This window comes from Neolamprologus brichardi, chromosome 6 (assembly GCF_056152115.1).
Source record: "Neolamprologus brichardi isolate AB-2024 chromosome 6, ASM5615211v1, whole genome shotgun sequence".
NCBI classification, from domain to species: Eukaryota; Metazoa; Chordata; class Actinopteri; order Cichliformes; family Cichlidae; genus Neolamprologus; species Neolamprologus brichardi.
Window position 1 is genome coordinate 12,324,193 of NC_142109.1, and position 22,661 is coordinate 12,346,853.

A 22,661-nucleotide genomic window follows, 5' to 3' on the forward strand; every position below is an offset into this window, starting at 1 on the left:
CCTCTGGCAGGGGAGCCACAAGCTGGGATGACATCAGCAGCGAGAGGGCTTTAGTGACAGCTTATAACAACAGTTTGTCATTTTGTGAAACGCTGTTGTGGAGACTCAGTTTATGTGAATTTTCTCACCATACTCAAACCTGTTGCACAGTCCAGTAAACTCTTTAATCACAGGCTATTCAGCTTAAAATGACCTTGCCAGAATTGTTCTACCTCACTAATTCACGTGTTATATCATAAGCAAACAAGATACACATGTCAGTGCCCTTGGAAGCTTGTGATATTATTTAAATATTGTCTTAGAGTTTAACTTTTAAACTGAGTAATGAGAGTGGCTGGAGTGATATTTATTAATATAAACATCTTGCATCAAGCTAATATAATAAAAAACAAGGCTAGCTTTTGTATTATGTTATAATAAAATTGTAATTTCCATTTACTATGTAGTACAGCTGTGTGACTGCAGCACTTCGGATGTAAAATAGCTGCCTTGCTCTGTGTTGGCAGCTCACTGAGACTGGCCAATTAAAATCAGCGGTTCTACTTGGTGGACCGGAGCTAACAATCTCCTGGCTGCAGCTTCAAACACACGAGGTACAGATAAATGTTCTCATTTAAATGTCATGCATGCAAATAATAAGCACATTTCACAATATAAAACTACAGCCTCACATTACACGATGCCTCTTTTTCACTTGTGCAAAGAGAGTGGATGATAAATTACATCACAATAACCAAAAAATTTCAATCTAAAATTGAAATCTGTGCCTTAATGCCCCAAGACCTACTTGTCCCATGTGCCCTCTGAGGCAGTGGGCTTATTTATGAAGAAGGCAGACTGGAATATTATACATCACTGTTGAAAAGGCTAGTGGCTGCACACTCATTTGCTTTCACCCCTACGCACACCTCTCTCTGCAAGGCTAGCACTGCTGGAGCCTATGATAAAGTACTTTTCAGCTGCTCTGTGACGCCCGGGGGGAATGCAAGGGAATTCAGACAAATTGTGGCTGTATGGATACATTTTAAACAGGCATAAAAAAAAAAAAGAAGAGGTCAAGTGGTTAAGTTAAAGAGCAAAGTCTATGAACAGAGGTTGTGTTCTGTGTTTGTATTGATTTTCTTTTTTAAATTGAAAGCAGTTTAGAAATTTATTATTTATTTGCAATTTATTAAAAAGTGACTGACTTTATATTAAATAAAGACCACGAAAAGCCAATTAAAGAACAGTTTATTTAATATTTTGGATTTTCTTTTTTCAAGACAGCAGGAACAAGTGACAGTGCATCGTTATATGATGTGAGTCAGAAACTACACCACGCCAACCTATAATATCACTTAGTGTACTATAAATCAGACCATAATTTATAAAATGAAGCCATATTAGATCAGATTAGAATGTTTACTAACTGAAAACTCCGTTAATTTTCCTTACAGACTTCAAAATAACTTCTTTTTTTTTCAACCAGTTTAAGTTTAAGGCAGTCCTGCATTGACTTTACTTTCACACCATCATCTTTCTTCAGCACAGTGATTGAAATACAGGCTTTTACATTTATATCAAGGTTTTACAAAAGTATTTCATACACTTCTAGGACTTACAGGTATTTTTTATACATCCCATTACCAGTGGTTCATAAGTAACTGGACAATTCACTCAAAAACTGTTCCCTTGTAATGTGCCATGATAAACTAAGCAGATGAAAGACCTGAAGTTGACTCGAAGTGCTGAACGTCAATCTGGTGGTTTTTTACTGGAACTCTCACTATGAGGTCCAAAGAGACGTCACTGCAAGTAAAGGAGGCCATCATAAGGCTGAAAAACCAAAATAAACCAATCAGAGAGATAGCAAAAACTTTAGGAAGTGGTCAGATCTACAATCTAAAACATGCTTAAAAAGAAGCCATGCACTGGCAAATTCAGAGACCTGGAAGATCCCAGAAGACGGCTAAAGTGGATGATTGCAGAATTATTTCCTTGGTTAACAAAAATTCCTTCGCAAAGTTTACCTAAGTCAATGCTCTTGAGGGGATATCACTTTCAAAGCCTACAATCAAGAAACGGCTTCATGAATGGAAATAAAGAGGGTTTACTGCAAGGTTGTTAAGGCCAGATTAGCATTCGTCCAAAAACATTTAAAAAGCCCAGCACAGTTCTGGGAAAAACAATCTTTGTACAGGTAAAACCAAGATTAACTTTTACCAGCATGATGGGAAGGAAAAGTATGGACAGGGAGGGAAACAGCTCATGACCTGAAACATACCACATCATCTGTGAAAAATGGCAGAGGCAATGTTACGGCACGTATAACTGCCAGTGGAACCAGGGCACTAGATTTAGATAGAAGTACCAGGATGAACTGTGACGTGCACAGGGCCATACTCTCTGCTCAGATTCAGCCAAACGCTGCGAAACTGATCTGACAGTGCAAATAGATGATAACCCAAAGCATACTGCAAAAGCAACCTTAGAGCTTCTTAAGGCAAAGAAATGTGATATTCTTCAATGGTAAAGCCATTCACCTGATCTCAACCCAACATAGCATGCATGAAGACAAAACAGAACACACAAAGACTCACAAAGACACAAGAACTGAAGGTGGCGGCAGTAAACCCCTAGAAGAGCATCTCAAAGCAGGAAACAGTGTTTGGTCATGTCCAGATTTGGGGGAGTGGTCCGAGTGGTCCTAATTTCTGAACAGTTAATGCAATACATTTAATAAACTCCTTGAATTTAATTCAATCTGCACACCAGTGACATATTGACTCGTTGTTTTTAAAGTCCTCTGTGGTGGTGTACAAATGTAAAATTACAGGACATCTCCACAGTTTAACAGAAGGGACCTCTAGAAGCAAAAGTAACAAAATTGCTTAAACTAAAGTCAACCAGCAGCTTGCTTCAGTGATGCAGAGGCTGATATGAGGATGTGCGTATGCTGTAACATCACAGCGGGATGTCGTTACCAAAGCACACTTCTAAGAAGACCCAGGTGTTATAAATCATATGAAAGAACTGCACAGAGTGGCCTGAAGATGAGACAGAAAAGCAGGCAATTTACTGACAACAGTAAAAAAAACCTGTCATACTAATCCAATCAGCTGCTCCCTCCTCTGCCTGAGTCTCCTGCAGTGCCTGATGTCAACATTACTTATCTGTTGAATTGTTTAAGTTTCTTATAAACGAAATTTCTCACTGAAATGTGAAAGTGCTAAATATTAAAGCTTAAATACATTTCATATCACATTATAAAGCAGGACTCACAAGCTGAGTATGTTTACACATGAGATTCTTTCCTTGAACACAAGGAAAATGTTGGAATCGAGAAATGGAGAGCATAAACGTCAGACTACATCGACCATGTTTGCCTTTGCTCTTGTCAGCCACTGCCAGGGTAAACAGCCAATGGCCGTCTACTGCCAGCACTGTCCTGTAGGGCCTGTCTTGGCCAATCAGTGAAGTGAACTGTTTGCAGGGTTCGTATTGGCTGGGTGACATGACTTGAGGGTAAACCAAGTTTACCCTCCAAGATGGGACACTCCCCCTCCTCCCAAATGTCTGACCTTCTCTTACCCTCACCATCAGTCTGTGTCCTCCGTCCTGTCTGCTGTATTTTCTGCCCGGGTAAGCTCGGCAACAGCACAAATACGTGCCAAGGGCTTAACATGTGTGGATAATTCAAATACAATAACAAGCGAACGGTCTTGATTTTCAAGGCATTCAAAAGGGTTTTAAAGCAGGGAGGGAGAATTGTCTTCTCTTGTTTTTATAGAACAAAAAAACAACTGAAACAGAAAATCAGCAATGAACAAAACACACACGCAAAAAAAAGCATAAAAAGGGAAAACGACAGCTATAATTACTCCGTCAGTATATGTAAACCTCATTTACCCACAGACCTTGCTTAAATTCTCACTTAGAGTGTTACTTACTTAAGAATTTGCTGATAAGTAGATGCCCATTAAGTTTGTCAGGGGGATGTCTGAGCTAAAGCCAGCCTGGTTATTAACACTGTTTGAACTTTTAGACAGAGGCAGCTCCCTGAGACAGTTTAATTCCTCTGGATTAGAGCAGTGAATCTCAGACACGTGTAACAGGCAGCACAAGCAGCGTGGAAATGAGCGATGAGAAATCTAAGCCCATCATTAACTCCCGCCAAAAGTGATACAGCTGGGTGACAAGTGAAAGTTAAAAGAAAGAGATGAAAAAACAAACCAAACCAAAGTGAAGTATTAAGGAGTTGGGCCACTACATGCTTTAATGCATTCAAATCACACAGAATGCATTTGTATTGATTTGAAATGATCATTCCTCAAAAAGAACAAGTAGATCAAAACCACTGGCAGCCTGCAACATTTCGCCCTATCACACATTACACAGCTGTCTGGCTTACTGTCTTCCTCTCTTCCAAGAGATATTTGCACAAAGAGACTCATAATCACATAACTTCAGGCTGTCTAAATGTATCTTAGTGCTCCACTCTATATGCAAAAAGAGCTGTGCAAGTAAAATGGAAACATTGTACAAACATCCAAATACAAAGGTTCAAAGGACCCCTCCTGATTACCCTTCAGAATTGCTGAGGGGCTAAGAGATGCTGGTTGCCAGTTAACATATCCTGAGTTTTAATAAATCAGTAAGAGTGCTACATTTAGACTGGCCCAAAATATTAACAAGTCCAAAAGCTCCAAGCGCTCTTAAGCCAGTGAAAGAAAAGACTTGAACATCAAGAACAAGCACAGACTTCAGTCGCCTGGTTGACTTGGACAACTGATCTGTCCTCAGACACTCAGCTAAAACTTGCTGTGACTCTCTTTGCGTGATTAAACTCGAGCAGACAAACAGTGTGAGCTGTGATTTGTGATGATGCCTAACCATATCATGATGTCAGCTCCTGCTGGGGGAGCGAACGGCCCGCTGCAAAGAATGGACGAGGGCCAGGCTTCACAAATAAAACAAAAACAAGCAGTTGAAATCGCACAACACACAATGGATGCACTCCCCCTCTATGGCCTCCACACGCTTTGCACAGCTGACAGCCCGCCCCCACCCAGCACCCCGGCTCTCTGTCGTCTGGCAGCCTTTTGTCTTCCCGCTTGTTCGGTCAGTCCTCGTGAAACATGGAACAGGTACTCTGGTGTCATAACTGCAGTGACCGTGTTACAAGTCGTCACGAAAGCTGGGAACAAAGATTGATTCAGAGTATCCAAACAGATGTTAAGTTATTGCCAAATCTTCGTGTTTGTCTATCAATGCCAGCTTTGTTTACTCAAAGTCAAGTCAAATCTACTCGCAAACAGGAAAGCCGATACAACTCTTGGCACATAAATCCCCAAATGAAAAACTGGAGCACATTTTAATGAAGCCTCGTCTTACTGTGGTTTACACCAAAAATGTACGGCCACTAAAGACACACACGGAGAAACTAAACACATTCAAACAGCTAAGACATTGTCAATTAGAAGACAACACAAGTGCAGCATAACAAAATGCACAGAAAAAAACACTGAAATGCTGTTTTATTAAGAGGCTGCCTGCTTTCAGTGTGCCAATAATCTATAGTCTGTACTCTGTGGGGGGAAACTGCTTTAAATTCAACTTTGAAAAAGCAAACTGAACAACTATCCCTCTTCCACAATGAAAGGACAGCCCTGCAACCCACTAAACTGACAAAAAAAAAAAAAAAAAAAATCAGATTTACTAGCAATATAGTTTGAATAGTCTGATTTTCTAGTAAGGATTTGGCAAATAAAAGGATAATTCAAATAATAACATATTGTCGAGCCTAGCAGAGAGCACTCCTGGTTGGATGGTGTCAGTGCACTGGCGTCAGATGGTGCTGTATGCTAATGACAGTACAGAACAATGGGTGGGCATGCAAATTTCATGGCTGTTGACCCAAATGACGGTGTTTAATCCAGACTGTGTGCTGACAACAGCTCAAGCCTGACAACCAGATGAAACCCTTGTGTGGCCTTGCCTCTAGCTAGTCAGAGATGGAGGCAGTCTTATTAATCTATCTCTAACCGCAGCAACTTTCACCGTCTTGCCAGGAGAATGTGTAAACAACAAGATATCAGCACCTTCAATGTGACAACTGGGTGAGAAGAATTCGGACAGCTTAATGAATGCAAACCCTTTAACTGCTGGCACAAGATAGTAGTGCTGCACGGCAAGACCTGGGCTGCTGGGATAATGGGGACAGGAGGCCATCATCATTAAGACCATGTCATTGGAGATGATGCCAAAGTGCATCAGCGTCACAGTAGCCACATATATGTATATGCACCAAAAACACAGCAGTGCATGAATGCACTCTTTCTATATGTGGCACAAACAGAGCAACTATTTGGAAAGTTGTGAGCAATTTTCACAAAGGAAGAACTTTTAACTCAATATTGAGGACAACACTGACATTTTTATGCAGTGCGCTGCAGTCGAGGAACTATATTTCTTTTTATGTCCAAAACAGCTGGTTACCAGAAACCCGATCTTTGTTGTCAAAGCTCTGGAAAGATATAAAGGGGGAAATGAACCTGAAAGGAAAAGTACATTTTCATTGCTGCCTTCAAGATATCAGTAGAATCTTCCTGTTGGGAAAAAGTAATCATCATAGTATTTGTCCCCTATTTACCGCCTCTTACTTTATTAATTTTATTTCCCCCTGTTTTTTTTTTTTTTGCCTTTGCTTCCTAATGTACTGAACTGCATTTACTAATAATTGCTCCTGGGTGTAGAAATTAAGTTCCACTGGCATGAATTGAATGCACAGCTGCAGCAATAACGCTGGATTAGTTTACTTTTTTTATTACAGTAATTTGTGTCTCCTCTTGCATAGCTCTATTTTCCCCCCATACACTTTGCACCTTTGTACATTTATGAATTACAAAATAATAATTGTGCATCGTTCGTGTCTGTTTACTGACAAAAACACACAGATTTGTGTTTTGTTGACATAAACAGGGAAATATCCTTTCAAATGTTAAATACAGAAACAGATGTTGGAATGAAGTTTTTCTGTATACTCCCTTTTCATAGGGCATCATCGGTTATTAAAAAAAAAGGAAAAAGTGCAGGAGGGATAAAAAAAAAACAAAACTGTTGTGCATGATTTGTTTTAGTCTGCTGGGAGACGTCCCAGACTGTGAGCCTGCTGCTCTTGCATAGCATCACATCAAATTCTTTGTGCCCTGATAAACTGCAGCGGAGTTGAAGGCCTGCAAGTGACCTTCAGTTGTTGTCATGCACACTGCTGGAGCCCTAATGCACTTAACAGTTAAGGAAGCCAGTTTATACCCATCAATTTATAGAATTTCTGCTTCATGGTTGCTCTTATAGATTTTTAAAACTATAAGCCATCTTCTGCATCTTTAGATTATTATGGATGGATTCGGGATCCTCTGTATCCCATTAGTTAGTGCAAACATGTAAAGAAAATAAGACATTGCATTTGAGCCGACTGTCCAGTTACTAGTGCTCCCATTTCCTCTCCCACTCCTCAGGTTACTGACTGACAGGGGCTTTAAAGATTTTAGAGAGACGAGCATTTGAGGAGTCTAAAGGTCAGGTTCTGTTTTCAGTCTCTCAATAGTGAGCAGACAAACCGTTATCCTACAAACATCATTAAAAGAAGTATTAAAGGCAAATGCATTTTAGGATTTGTATCATTTTCCATGTGCACGGCAGAGATTTTTGGAAAAGGGACATATATATCATTACAGAACACAGATTCCAGTTATCTTTCCACTGTTTGAAATCACATCATTGACTCCAGGTACAAAAAAAAAGTCCTTTTTGTTCGTTGACAAACCTGCTCATCGTCTATATCCCAGACAGACCTCACAGGTCATCAGGTTCAAATCTTTTAACTGTTAACCCAGAATCAGATCCAAGTGGTCTTTGTGGTCTGGAACAAGCTGCCTGCTGATCTGAGATCAACTGTGTGTGTATTCAAAAACAGACTCAGAACCCCTTTATTCACCCAGGCTTACACTCATTAGGCACTGCTGATCTGATTTTGTCTTCTTTGTTAAGCACTGTGAGCCAACATGCAATGAAATGTGCTATATAAATAAAATTGCTATTGTTATTACTGTTCATTAAAATTTCATACATATTCCTTTCAGTAAGACCAAGAGCACAACAGCTATTTCAACTCACTGATCACTTTATTAGGTACACTTTGCTGGTACCATGTTAAGAAGCATCAGACCAATTCTGCAGGTTTATCAGCTGGACATCCATAATGTGAGTCTCCTGTTTAACCACAACCCAAATGTGCGCTATTGGATTGAGATCCGATGACTGCAAAGGCCATTTGAGTACAGTGACCTCACTGTCATGTTCAATAAACACGTTTGAGATGATTTGACCTTTGTGACATGGTGCGTTATCCTGCTGGAAGCAGCCATGTGGCCATAAAGGGATGGACATGGTCAGCAACAACACTCAGGTAGGCTGTGGTGTTTAAATAACACTCGGCTACCTGAGTGTTGTTGCTGACCATGGTATTAAGGGGCTCAAGGTTTTGGTTAACCTGTGTGAACTGTAGCCTCAATTTCCCTTTCTTAGCTGACAAGAATGACACCTAGTGTGGTCTTCTGCTGCCATCACCCATCTGCTTAGCCATTTAGAGATACAGCTTGAACATTATAGTTTGGATATAAAAATATGAATTTTGCGTGGTCAAGAAAATCTCAGAATATGTTGAACAAATTTAAGAACTAAGACCTTTTAAAAATAGGTGGTCGTGACTTCACACTTCTCTATTTTTAAAAAATATAATCTAGCACCAAATCTGCCCTGAAACTTTGCAAATGACAGATAAAATGTAATCGATTGCTCACTCACAACAAAAAAAAGATTTTTTCCCCCTGTGGAAAAATTGGATTTCTCACCTATTGATCACTAATGCTTTAATAGCTGTACCACACCCTGGCAGCCTTTCCTCACTTATCATGTGTCAGGGTCACAAAGGGTTGAAGGCTACATCGGGGAAAGGCAGGAAAACTCTGGACTGGACCTAGATTTTTAAAATCACAATAGCGCCGATAACATCAGACAGCATTCTGTGCTCCATTAACTATTCACAGTTTAGCATTTGAAGTGGGTATAACCAAGACAGCCAGCGGTTAACACCATCTCAGCATAATGAGCCCTTTTTCTTACCTTTCTGAGCTCTTTCTCAGCAACAGACTGAAGTTACCTTAATAGTTTCTGCCTGTAAGCATAACTCTGTACAACAAGAGGTCTGTATTAGTCTTTGGCAATGCTAATATTTACATTTACTTCATCCCATGATTGGCTCTCTGTGTGTAGCTCATAAAGGTGACCGGCTCTCTGTGTGCAGGTCAGCTGTGTCTGCTGCCTGCGATCAGGTCAGGTCACGTTTGCCTTTAGATTCAGTCGCCTTCCTCTCTGCCTTTACCGTTAAATTACAAAGAAACTAGCAACCAGCGTCACATGAGACAACAGAGTGCCTATTAATTAAATCGTTCCTGTTGGCTCCCAGCATAGTGTTTGTCCTTAGTCCTGATATGAAAACTTTGGGGTTTGGAGTAATTTGGCTACTACTGCTATTTAAAAACTCTCAACACTGTCTGCAGGATATGTGCATCCCAGTTGAGCAGATGGTGTGGAGCTGAGTGGCATCTTTGCAGTAAGCTGCTGCCAAATTTGTTGAAACATGTCAGGAAAGTTAAAGATCTGTGTTCTTTCTTGCATTGCACAGCTCCAGAGGTAGTAGAGACTGTTGAAAGAAAAGTATTTTGAACAGTCGAAGCCCTGTGCTTCTAATTCTGTTTATTATTTCAATCTTTGGCTATAATATGAGCAACCATTATGGGCAAATATATGCATATAAATAACATAAAGCACAAAACTTTCACTTTATTGAACCGCTCCATCATGTTTTCCTTTTTAATACAGCTCACAAAGCATGCAATATATACTTCAGGAACATGGAGAATACTGAATCTATCAACGTTAGAGTCCTAAAAATCTGTATCAGCCCAAAGATGTCCAGCATCAGGCTCTAGTTTACAATTTATTCACTTCTCTTATTTTGTCACAGGGACTTTTTTTTGTCTTTGCTACTTCTTCTACAACTCCCTTGAATACGTTCTCTATGATTTACACGCAACAAAAGCAAACTCAGGGACTGCAGGACTGTGACCAAAATTAATGAATGCATCGATTCGACAGTTTAGACAATTAAAATAGGAAAATCTTATTTTCTGCCTGCCCGGTCAGCTTTGAGATGTAAAACAGGGTTTTCTTTCAAAAGCAGCAGCTGATTCTGTTGGCCGTGATAACCATGATCTACAATTAACATTCAGTCTGAAGAGGAGCTTTGACTCGAGGAGGGAGAGTGGACAGAGACATTTTGTGAAAGGCCCCTTACTCACGAAAAAACATCCGTGAACACAAACGCCCTCAAACACACCTGACAGCTGCACTGTAACCCTTCCTTCCAGCTTGTAGGTCTAATCATTCGGTTGTGGCCAGGGCGGGGGCTCTGTGTGAGTGCGAGTCCATGAGCGGGTGGGAGTCTGCAGACCGGGTGGCTGGTACCCCCGATTTGATTTTGGAGGAGCAGATGGTCGGCTGCTGCTGGAAGGCATTCGGAGTGTTTGCGTGTGTTTATGGGTGTGTGAGTGACTGAGGAAGGAGCCTTAGAAGTGCTTTTTATAGAGGCTATGGGGTTCAGACTAGAAAGATATTCACATGAACTACTAATATACATTCAGTTGCCAGTTTATTAGGCAACCGCATATCATTGTAGGGTTTTTCCCTTACAATATAAAGCGCCTCGAGTGATTTGATGCTATATAAATAAAACTGAATTAAACTGAACAGAACCTAAAACTTGCACTAAAACAGTGCTGCAGTAAATCCAACTTTTATGGGAGTTATAATGTTCAGTTTCTGTTTCTGTGTGAGAGCCGTGACCCTTCTACTGTGGATTCACGAGAAGCCTGTATCTTACAATGCTCTTGAATTGGACTGCATTAAAATAATATAACTCTTTAATCTATGGCTGTGCGATATGACCAAATTCTTATATCCCGATATAAGAATTCTATCGTCCTGATAACGATATAAATCACAAAAATGTAACATTTTCTGTAAATTCTGTGAATCTTGGGCAGCTCGTCTTGCGGGAAGTGTTTCCAGCTGCGCGTCATGTAGCTGGAGTCGAGTGTTTTAACCGATGCATTAAACTACACATTTTTAGAAAATTTCACTAGTAACTGGACAGTCGGCTCAAATGCAATGTCTTATTTTCTTTACATGTTTGCACTAACTAATGGGATACAGAGGATCCCGAATCCATCCATAATAATCTAAAGATGCAGAAGATGGCTTATAGTTTTAAAAATCTATAAGAGCAACCACGAAGCAGAAATTCTATAAATTGATGGGTAAAAACTGGCTTCCTTAACTGTTAAGTGCATTAGGGCTCCAGCAGTGTGCATGACAACAACTGAACCCAAACTGAACTAAGACCAGCAGTAAAATGAACAGGAATGGAAAAACCTTAAAGAGACTAAAGAAACAATCACTTTAAAACAGAATCAAATGCTCCAGCACAAACACATTTCCAGTGTTTCCACTAATAAATGGGACTGAAACACCACATTTTATTAGCTAAATAGCATATTTGCACTTCACAAATTTTGGAAGTTTTAATACTTTGAATTGACCAACATTACTTTTAATAAAGACTTAACTCATCTATATATAGCGCTTGCCAGATGGATGGATTTATACTCCACCAAAGAGCAGAAACCATCTGTTAAAGGAAGCAAAATAAAAAGACTACTGCATCCACAGGCTGGTGCAACGTGACGTCATTAAGACGCCTGCGGTGAATATCTAAGAGGCTAAACGACACACTTGTCAGCATAAATTGTGTAATGTGTCATCTGTAATGGATAACCTCAAAACACTTACAGAGTACATGTTGTGAGTCACTAGTACAAATGATTTATTTATGGTTGAAAAACCTAAAGACCTAAACGGGAAACAAGATTTTTCTAGTCAGTCAGCCAATCGGTGATTTATTCGAATCACTGCTGTGAATGTTGGGCTGCGACTGATCTTCAGTTTGATAAAATAATATATTCGACTGATGTGTCGTTTGGTTTTTTTCCCCTCGGAGTGAGAGCAACGCTAAATTATATCGTTATTTGACATACTCAGTGCACTTGTGGGCATGACTAAAATGTCAGGCTTGAAAACACCTTTGAGTAAGTACAGTCTGTGCAAGCTGTGACAGCGCCATCATCATCTCGGTCCACCCAGTAAAGGTTTTGCTGGTACACACAGTGTTTGCGGGTGCTGTTTTTGATGTTTTCCTTTAGAATAAATATAGATTGGGACAGTACGGTTCAGTTTAAAGCACCATTGAACACAAGGGCCATTCCCACAACACTGACATCGGCAATTTCAATTTCACCCACTTCCACCACAAGTTACATTTACACAGACATTGTGGACTTTAACACAGTGCCTCATTCTGGCAAACTGTATCAGCATGGTTTGGGGTAGAGCAATCATTTAAACACTCTGCCCACCTCTTGTGAGTTCAAATGATTGGTCAAAGCATTAGCTCTCAACACTGATCATGAGTTTTAAAGTGCACAAATGCACCCCATAAAGCTCCATATCTGCTTCTCCTGATCTGGAGCTTAAAAAGCCTTGACTAAACAGCTGGTCTGCATGGCTGGTCTACTTCGAATCTCTCAAGGGATAGAAGTAGACATATCAATGCTTCATGTCACACATATGGAATCTGTGTTAGGTGGGAATTCGAGTCCGCTAACCGAATTCTTTAAAGTAGTTTTCAAATATGAAGCTTTTTCCCTTTTTTAAAAAAAATCCCTGTAAAAACTTTTCATTGTCAAAGAGGGAAACTTTGAATTTAAGTTGGAGAGCATCTGCTACAGGGAGCTTTTTTTCTTTTCTTTCCAAAAAAGCTACTTTGAGCTGCTCCCTTATTCACAAGCGGTCGCCAAAGCACGTAGCTCTGCATGTCTGATTTGGAAGATTTTTATGCCCCTTCCTGATGCAACCCCAAAGGGATACGTGGCTCCTCTCTGAGTCAAACTGGGGAGCTTTCGCTTTTTAGGCGAGGCTTCAGTCTAAAATAATGGAAATAAATACAGCAATGTTCTGGATGCTATTATATAATCATGTCGAGTCAGTGTTTCTGTGCAGTGCTAGCCTAACAGAAAGGATGCTTTGCTTGCTCTGTCAAAGGTGATAAGGATCACAATTCTCATGAGTCAATTTGTCCAGACTGTCCAGCCCAGAAAGATTCCCGTCAGCTCACAGGAAACAAACATCAGCTGGTTTGGTTGTCACACTGTCAGTCCCAGTTTAATTTTTCTTTTCCCCACTCACCAACACTTTTAAAGCTCAATTTAACTTAAACTGTTACCAAAGAAATTCATTTAGTGATTTTGTACTAAAATGGACAAAGCATGCTGACATTTTTGTAGTCTTTGACATAATTCTGTAATCAACATCCCTGTGTGAGTGGAGCTGATCGTTAAAAATAAATAAAATGCAGTTTAGCTTCACTAAAAATGCAAAACACCTAGAGCTCTATCAGTTCAGTAGTTACAGTAATTAAGGTTTCACTTTCTAAATGCTTAATTCCAGTAAACTAGTTTTATGAAACCATGAATTGATACATTATTTGTTAGATTAAAATGTGCATCAATCTATTCCAGTATAGGCCAAATACAGGATTTCAAAAAAATCTTTATCCCCCTAATTCTTTTAAATTTTACCACGAAAATGGGGGAAAAGTGCAGTAAGTACAAGAGAAATACAGTATATATAGCAAAAACAGAATTCGTACAATTGTGAGTAACTTGAAAGTCAACATTTGGTGTGAACACCTTTATTCTGCAACACACCCTGAACTTTTTTAGCAAGCTATCCTTTAATTTTTAGGAATAGTTCTTCAGGCTTCTTGAAGGACATTCAACGCTCTTCTTTGGATGTTAGCTGCCTTTTATTCTGTATCAATATGATCCCACAGTTTTTTTTATTAATGTTGAGCTCCAGGCTGAAGGAGGCCGATCCATGACTGTTGGTGTTCCATTGTGTTTTTCTATCCACGTAAGCTTTTACTGGACGGGCAGATTGCTTGGGATCATTGTCATACTAAAAAACTAAGCTCTTGCCAATTAAACACTTTCCAGATGGTACTGCATGGTGGATCAAAATCTGGTGGTACTTTTCTGTGTTCTATCAATTTTGACAAGATCTCCAACACCCCTAGCTGAAATGCAACCCCAAACCATGACGGAGTCGCTCCACTGTGGTTTACAGATGCTGAAGGTACTCACTGTTCTTCTTCATACAACATCATAGTGCTTCATAGGTCAGTGTCAACTGGCTTAACAAAGAGTACAAGCAAACACATTCCTCTGAAAATTGTCAGGTACAAAGACTGGTTCTCTGTCTTAACTTCAACCCTGAAATCCACTGAATCATGCAACAAGATGAGTGTTCTATAAATGTATGTAACATCTTACATACTTTGACTTAGTTCTCTGAGCACATTTCACACAAACTCTTCCAACATGCATCACAAAATACAAACATCACAAGAACAGACTCGGGAACAACTTCTTGTCCAGCATCATAACAACAATGAATAATCTGTGTAATAATCACAGCCATGTGCAATAGTTCAAATGATCAGAAACTAGGGATGGGTATCGAAAACCGGTTCTTGTTGAGAACCGGTTCCCACTGTTTCAATTCCTTGGAATTGTTTGCCATTTTTGCAAACGATTCCCTTATCGATTCCAGTCGCCCCGAATGACGTCACCACGTTGCGGAGCGTCATTTACCTGGCAGGAAACATGGCGCGTAAGCGGCTCAAACGCTCAAAACTTTGGTTATACTTTACGAGAACGGATGACAACAGGGCAACTTGCAATGCTTGCAAAGTAGATATTTCATTTAAGGAAGGAAACACTACGAATATGCAAAAGCATTTGCTCACAAAACACGCGAAAACCTTAAATGAATGTCGTGCTTTTAATTCCGCTCCGGACTCGTGAATCTCAACCCAGCAGCAGCGGTAACGTTTGCACGTCCTCTCCCGTTAATGTGGCAGGTAAATAATCAACTAACAGCGCATATTATGTTAGCGCGATCTGCCTTATTACAAACCTGCCATTACTGTGCGTTTAGGTGACCATGATGAGAGACACAGACAGAGTCTGGTTCAGATGCTGGCAGTTCTCGCTGCAGTCTACCGGTAGCGTCTCCTTTCAGGCCAGGATAGACGAATGTCACCGAGCAGTGACTAAGTTTGTGGTCAAAGGTTTGCACCCATTTGCCACAGCAGATGATTTTCAGTAAGTGAATGTGTTTAATTGTAGGCAGGGACATTACTGGATATTCTTGTGTAATTGCTACTGAATAATTTATGTTATACTTTGTTATTGCTACAGAAGAATATTTATTTTATTATTTTACATTTACAATTTTTTTTTCCTGGGGACCCAGTGACAGCCCATTGAAGAGCTGTAGGCTGTGGATCTCTTAAGATCTCACTGTTGGGTTTGTAAGGCCATGTTACTCCTAAATTTCTATCTTGTTCAAAGAGAAGATATAAAACAAAGTTCTAAGCTAATCGAACTTAATGTTCTCTTTTTTTTTAAAAAAAGAATCGATAAGAGAATCGATAAGAGAATCGATAAAGAATCGAATCGTTAAACAGAATCGAAAATGGAATCGGAATCGTGAAAATCTTATCAATACCCATCCCTATCAGAAACTGTGCAATATTCTCATTATTGGTAAATTCACTGTGTAATACTCTTATCATACTCCTCTGCCTAGCATTGCCTCGTTATCTTACCCCGTTAACTTGCAAATACTTTTTATATTTAGTACTTTTTATATTTTCTGTGAGAATGACAGTTTGTTCATGGTCAGATGAGATGTCAGCGTAAATATTTTACACGGGGGCCACCGTGTGTTGTAGCTCACCTCATGTCTGAACACCAGAATTTCAACACGTGCCCCAGATGGATAGCATTATAGCATAAATAGTCTCATGTGGTACAACCAGAGCACGAGGTGGGGATACCATACTGATGGATATGGCACAAGGCCTTAAAGCCAAAGTGTATCCATTACTGCTTTGTTGAAATAATATATGGGCGTAGAATTATGTATGGGTGATTAAACTGACTTTAATTATCTGGACTGCTGACACAGCTGAAACCTATAAATCGCAGTGTTTTTTAGAGATAAGCTCAGCTTTGCTCCATCTGGTTCCCGTAAGCACATTAGCCAGTTTCATCTCATTGAAAACAATATGTTTAACTAGCTCTAGCTGTTAAGTTATGCAACTGTAGCAAATAAAATCACCACACAAGCTAAAACAAGAACAAGTCATAGTTTGTGTAGTAATTACTGGAGCTGGTGTCCACACAGTTAAAGGCAGTTTAACATGATGTAGCGCAAGTTAAACAGATATTCGTCAGACCTACCTGCTTGCCTTCCAGTGTGTACAGTCTCCTCACTGCGCCAGAGTCCAACTTGATAGCGTCTGTGATGTCGGTGAGCACCTGCTCAAAGGAGTGTGCAGTTTTCTTATTGAGCAGTATCCGAACGGCCTTGCGGGGCTTGACGCCGCTGCGGATGACTGTGACTAACTTGGGTTTGATGAAGTCCTTAGATTCCCTCTGCAGCTCACTCTTCAGTGGGAAGAGAGACGGGAGCGAGCGCGACGTGCTGGTCTTGCTGCCCACTGACCAGTTGGGGTTCACGTTCTTGGTGTAGTCGACACGTCGGAAGGGTTCATTGGAGGCGCACACGTAACTCTCTCCTGCAGGAAGAAATGAGCTGTATGAGGTGCTGTAAAGCGAAGCTAAACACTGGCGCATAAAGCTCAAATAGCCACGTAAAGAACTCAAGTCATCAGTGGGAGGAAATCCTGCAACAGGTGAGATGGCCTCATCATTACCCTGACATTAACATTACTGCATCACTCTGGGATTATAAGGAAACTGTGGCAAGCTCTTGCTAGGATCAACACATACCTTTAAAGAAAAAACATCTGTGTGTACACAGTGTTGGGGAGTAACGGAATACATGTACCGCCGTTACGTATTTAAAATACAAAATATGAGTAACTGTATTCCGTTACAGTTACCGTTTAAAAAGGTGGTATTTAGAATACAGTTACTTTTTGAAATAAATGGATTACATGGCGGTATTTTCCTGTTTCATATTGTGGCGGGTCAGGCCTGTTTGGGTTTTGTTTGACAGCTACGTTCTGTTGTTCCAGGCGGCAGCGTTACGGTTGCCATGGTTACAGGGTGACGCTCTCTCTCTGCGTGTTTCCTGGGTGAGAGAGTGCCTGTTGTTATTGTGCTAAGCTAATAGGCAGAATGCTACCGGTATAGCTCTAAAGAATGTAGCATCATAGGCAGTGTAGTCCGTGCTGCAGGGAGAATGGACTGCCATACACGTTATGTGTCTGTGAGCGAGGGAGGGAGAAAAAGGAAAGGTAAGAGCTGTCATCGAGCAAAAACGGGAGCTGGAAGCATGTAAATATAATAATAACCACTGCAGCCAAGAAGAGTGCCTGACGAGCCCAGTTGTAAGTAAGCTATTAAGACTCGACTGTACACCGTGTTCGTGTTTTCCTCCAAAAACAATAAGTTCTGTTGGAGCAGCCTTTCAACGCCTCTCTCTGTCTCTTGCTAGCAAAGTTGACCCAGACAACAAAGTAAAGCTAGTTTTCGGCTTCGAGCCCGACACGGAACCCGTAGCCAGAGGTCCCTTTACTACGGTTCGGAGTCGCGGACCTTCAGTAACAGTAATAAATCACAGCAATAGTACATTCATGTAGTTGTAAACAGCATGATAATATATTAAGTAATCCAAAGTATTCAGAATACGTTACTCTCATTGAGTAACGTAACGGAATACGTTACAGAATACATTTTGGGGCATGTATTCTGTATTATGTAATGGAATACATTTTAAAAGTAACCTTCCCAACACTGTGTGTACATTTACCAAAGAGAATGGCTGAGGTTATTTTGCTACTAATTGCGCACTAAAGGACACATACGTTGCACAACATCAACCATAGCATGCCTTATAAACACTGCTCCCATATGGTGAATAACAACGAACTGACAGTGTGACGCTGTTCTTCTCTCTCCCTTCCAGCTGCAGGGCTGCTTTATTGGCCTTTCTCCAAAGCAAAGCGTTTTGCTTTATCAGCCAGCATTCCAGTTTAAACACCCAAAACACAAGTGTTTCTCCTTAACAAGAAAGTCGTGATAAGTACAGGAGCTTGGTGGGTGAACAAAAACCACATCAAGAATGTCTGGAGATTGTTTTGAAAGTGCTGGATTTGTGCTTCCCTGCTGCCGGTCTGTTCCAAATACGAGTAAGAGCTGGAAAGTGACAAATAGTGTCTGCAAGTACCAAAGCCTCTCTCAGAAGCAACTTACTGCATGCTCAACTTCACGAGAGATATTCAGCTTTAATTTGAAAGAAATCTTGTTCTAGGAAACTAGATAATTACAGGGTTACGAGGAATCAGCATGTACAAACTAAGAAACCGAGAAATAGATTATTACTCATGGCTGCATCTGTGTATGAATATAAGAACCACAGTGGCTGGCTCTGTCCAGGGAATCCCAGTTAAGTAGCAGGAAGAGTAATCCTTTACATACCACAAAAACGTATTTGTTCAAAACTTAAAGGAAAACTTTTATTTGTAGGATATGTTCAGCATATTTTTTCTCACCAGTTCATCTACTGATAAGAAATCTATCCCAACACTGACATTTTGGTTACTGGATTTGTGTCAGAACAAGCAAATTGAACTTCAGCGTAAAAAGGCCAACTGAGACACCGCGTCCCAGGATACCAGGTTTTATTAAGCCTGCAATTAACCAAAGGCTAATTAAAAGGCTAGGCCACAGCTGGAGGGGACTGAGCTGTGGTTGAGCACCGAAACAAAATATATAACCGAGGCTGCCGTTCATCTGCAGGTAAATGACAGAACGCTGACATGCCCTCAGACGGTGCGCGGTGACGGGTCTATTCCCCGACGTCCCACGGGGATGTGATCGGAGCCCCAGCCACCCGCCGCTGGCTGCTGTCCTCGTGTGAACAACAGATGAGGACAGGCCTAACGGACTGTTTAACCAGCCCAGCAACTTTTACGAGGTGACACAGCGGTCACCACTCCAGCATGACGTCAATAAACAGTCACTTTTTTGTTATTACTGTGACAACAGAGTTGCTGTCGCAAAGAAATAAAGTAATTTAATAACTGCAAAAAGTATGACGTCATGGTTCTCCCATTTATACTCATAATGTTACAAAGAAAGATCAACTTTCTTTAACCTTATCAGACTGTGGCCTTTACTTCACACTTGAATTTCAACTGTCAATTTGAGTTTTTACATTTTACATTTACATTGTTTCTATCATCCTAAAGGGTTGAATGAAGTTCAGGGATCATATTCTCACATTTTACAGAAACATGTAGCACACGTCTGTCATGAGAGGTGTGTATTATCAGTAAAGAACTGTTTCTAAGTCATGATTTAAAACTCTTTCAGCCATTTCTCTCTGCTGTAAAATACAAAATATTTCTACTAAGGCTCAAATGTTTTAGTATCACAAGTCAATTTGAACACCGACCATTAAAAGGCTTAATTTCCCCATGAGGTTCAAATAAAGACCCTCTGGTGCCCAAACTTGTTATTGCCCCGACTAGAATTCCCTTTGTCAGCATGCTACGGAGCCCCACTGTAACCTGCAAAGCTCTTTCTAAACCCATTTCAGGATTGGCTATAGCCGTTGTTTTCCACAAGCACAGCAGTTCGAGTCGACTGGTTGGCTCTGTAATCCCATCTAGTCATACGAGGTGCACATGTGAATGGCGCCTGATTGGGTTTTCACACAAAAGAGCCCCAGCATGCCTCAATCAATGGATGCAGACTGCTGAGCTGTGCAGTAATGTTTGCTCTCTTTGTCCATTAGATGGGTGTGTAAACATCGACAAGACGGCCCACCTGCAATCTGAGCGGCTCAAGGAGAAATTAAGCAGTCAACAAACATGCTTACCATTGACCCAGGGCATTATCATATCCTAAAATTCCCACCTTAAAGGGCCTGTCTCTTCAAACCAAATCATAAATGGAATATTTGTTCCCATTGGAATAATAGGCCCCATTTGGTGAGATTAGAAGAAAAAGACAGAAAAGCAATACAATCAAATCAATGGAGGCCAAATGGAACAAAGTATTCTTTAAGTATTCATTTTGGGGTTATTTAACCGTAATAACAAGGTTGACTACAGCAAAAACAACACAAAAGGACCTGCTCTATATTCCCGCTATCTGGGCACTCGTACATTCAAACACTTGTCCTAATACCAAAATTCTTCTGCATACACCACCAGAACAGTCATTTTGGATGAACTGCCCATTGAAATAAAATCACTGGCTATGTGAGCTACTGAATTAGCAGTGAGGGGTGAAGTCAGTGCACCAAAACAACCTTGGTGCAGTTTGTTAAACTACTGTTGCTACAGAATTTAGATCAGGCACTGGCCTAAATCTTCCCCAGTCTCTGGAGGGACAGAGTAAAGCAAATGAGTGCAGCACAGACTGAAATTTAGGAAGATGTGAGATGAAAATAGGATTAATAACTTCAGTAAGAGGTCAGTGGATCCTGAGTGTGTGTGAGGAGCAGTAATAGAGGACTGCAGTCAGGTCACAGTGCAGACAGTGAACATGAAGATTAACTTATTACTGAGAGGCCACTCTCCCTGCAGAGTAAACAGCACAGGGAAGAAGGAGTACCACTTTTTGTAGTAGTATTCACGTTTATCTTATAAAAAATGGACAGACAGGGGATGGGGAGGGCAATTTTTATCCTACAAGCCCCAAGGCTGAGCTCAATCAACTGCAAAAGATTTTAAATGCCAGTGAAGCCAACAAAATACATACGTTCACTCACTTACTCACTTATCCATTCATTCATTCCCAGGCAGGGGTGTATTTAGTGAAACACAGGGCACTTTCACGCCCACAAAAGCTCACAAATAAGGTAGCTGGGAGCGTGAGTCCAGCTGAGATCAATGGGCAGTGATGCACATTTTGCAGAGCATTAACTGTACTGAGGAGGGGTCTGTATGCTTGAGTGCATGTATGGCACTGGGTCAAACATGTTAGGGCGGTTACGTCAGTGCATATACAGCGATAATCTATATCGTTGCACTGCATCCAACATATAAGTAGATGGGTTTAAGTGCAGCAGATATTTGGAACAGAGTCAGAACTTTCCCAATTACATTGTAAAAGCAGGACAAGGAGCCAACTCTCTAAATATAATTTGCTTTGTAAGTTTTCAGGCAACTTAATCAACATTCAAGGCAAAAAAATGTAGCTTTTAAACACTAAACAGCATGTCTGAGTGGATGCACATTAGGCCACCATTGATCTAATCTCAAATACTGAGCTCCTGTCATCATTTGCGGTCACGCAAAGTGATTGTTGAAGGCTTCATCCATCATCGATCTTACCCTCTACTAACTCATCCAGGCTGGTGATCTTCCTGCCCCCATCCAGCGTGTACAACGTCCGGACTCCTTGCGGAAGGTTGACGTTGTCTGACAGGGACCGTGTGAGCTCCATGAGCAAGGCATCCAGGGATCTGAATCGGTCGTTAGACACGGCGTACACCAAACCTTTGAAATACTTGTCACCATTGCGATAAAAGCGCACCTTCCTGGCCTTTTTCTCGGAGGTGAGGGACTGGAGAGTGCGTGTGCGGTAGAAACTACAATGCGCACTGTGCGCGGGGCTTGGCACCAGCCCGTTACCTCTAGAACCACATTGAGACCCGGAGCCCGAATTGGTCCTCGGTGGCCGGTGAGGCTTGTCTCGTTCCTCAAAGTGTTCAAATTCAATACTTCTGCTTAGCGACATGTCGTCTCTCACTTTATCTGAACGCTGCTCCAAACAGGAAACCAACTTTTATACAGAGAGAGAGAAAAGAGATGAGGGATCGATGAGCCTAATGAAGAAGGCAGCCTACACGTGTGCGTCCCCAGTCTCCACTTTAAGCCTGCTATGCCTACCTTAAGCAGCACCAACAGTTTCAAAATGAGAGGGGAAAAAAGAAAGTCAGGATGTGACCCCTCAGTCCGCTGAATCTTATCAGATCGATCCGTTAAACTGATTCATCAACCGTCAACAAAACACAGCAGGAGTAATAATCCAGACGCCAGCTCGAGATTATATATCCGGTTGAAAATGTGTCAAAAACCCGGCAGCTGTGCTTGACAGACATCGCAGTGAATCTCTGTTATCTCACAAACAGCCACGAAATGTTAGAAAAGTTCGGCACGCCGCACTGAAGCCGCCTCCTCCTCGCATCCTTTCCTCTAACTGGTCGTCAGCTCAGGCTGTCAAATCAATGGATAATGAGACGGAGGAGGACGCCTTCCGCATCTCCGGGTCCTAATGCTGTCTATTGTTCCGTTCATGCATTCAAGACCCGAACAATGAAGTTGTGGTTTTACATTCCGACCAGATGACCTCAGACTGAGGAACCGTAAGAATGATACACGCCCTCCTCCGGAG

At 41.0% G+C, this 22,661-nt stretch overlaps 1 protein-coding gene across 2 annotated transcripts in view; it reads right to left on the bottom strand.

The window, feature by feature from the left end:
• The window catches only part of dclk2a (doublecortin-like kinase 2a), a 49,910-nt gene extending 27,335 nt beyond the window's left edge, over window positions 1-22,575 (bottom strand). For both annotated transcript variants that reach the window (XM_087841700.1, XM_087841699.1), the window contains exons 1-2: window positions 21,599-22,575; window positions 16,527-16,864 (exon numbers count right to left, since the gene is read on the bottom strand). In XM_087841700.1, the coding sequence (XP_087697826.1) occupies window positions 16,527-16,864; window positions 21,599-22,004 (744 nt within the window). In that variant the 5' untranslated portion in view covers window positions 22,005-22,575. The remainder of the gene's footprint in view (window positions 1-16,526; window positions 16,865-21,598) is intronic.
• Between the last annotated feature and the right edge of the window lie 86 nt (window positions 22,576-22,661).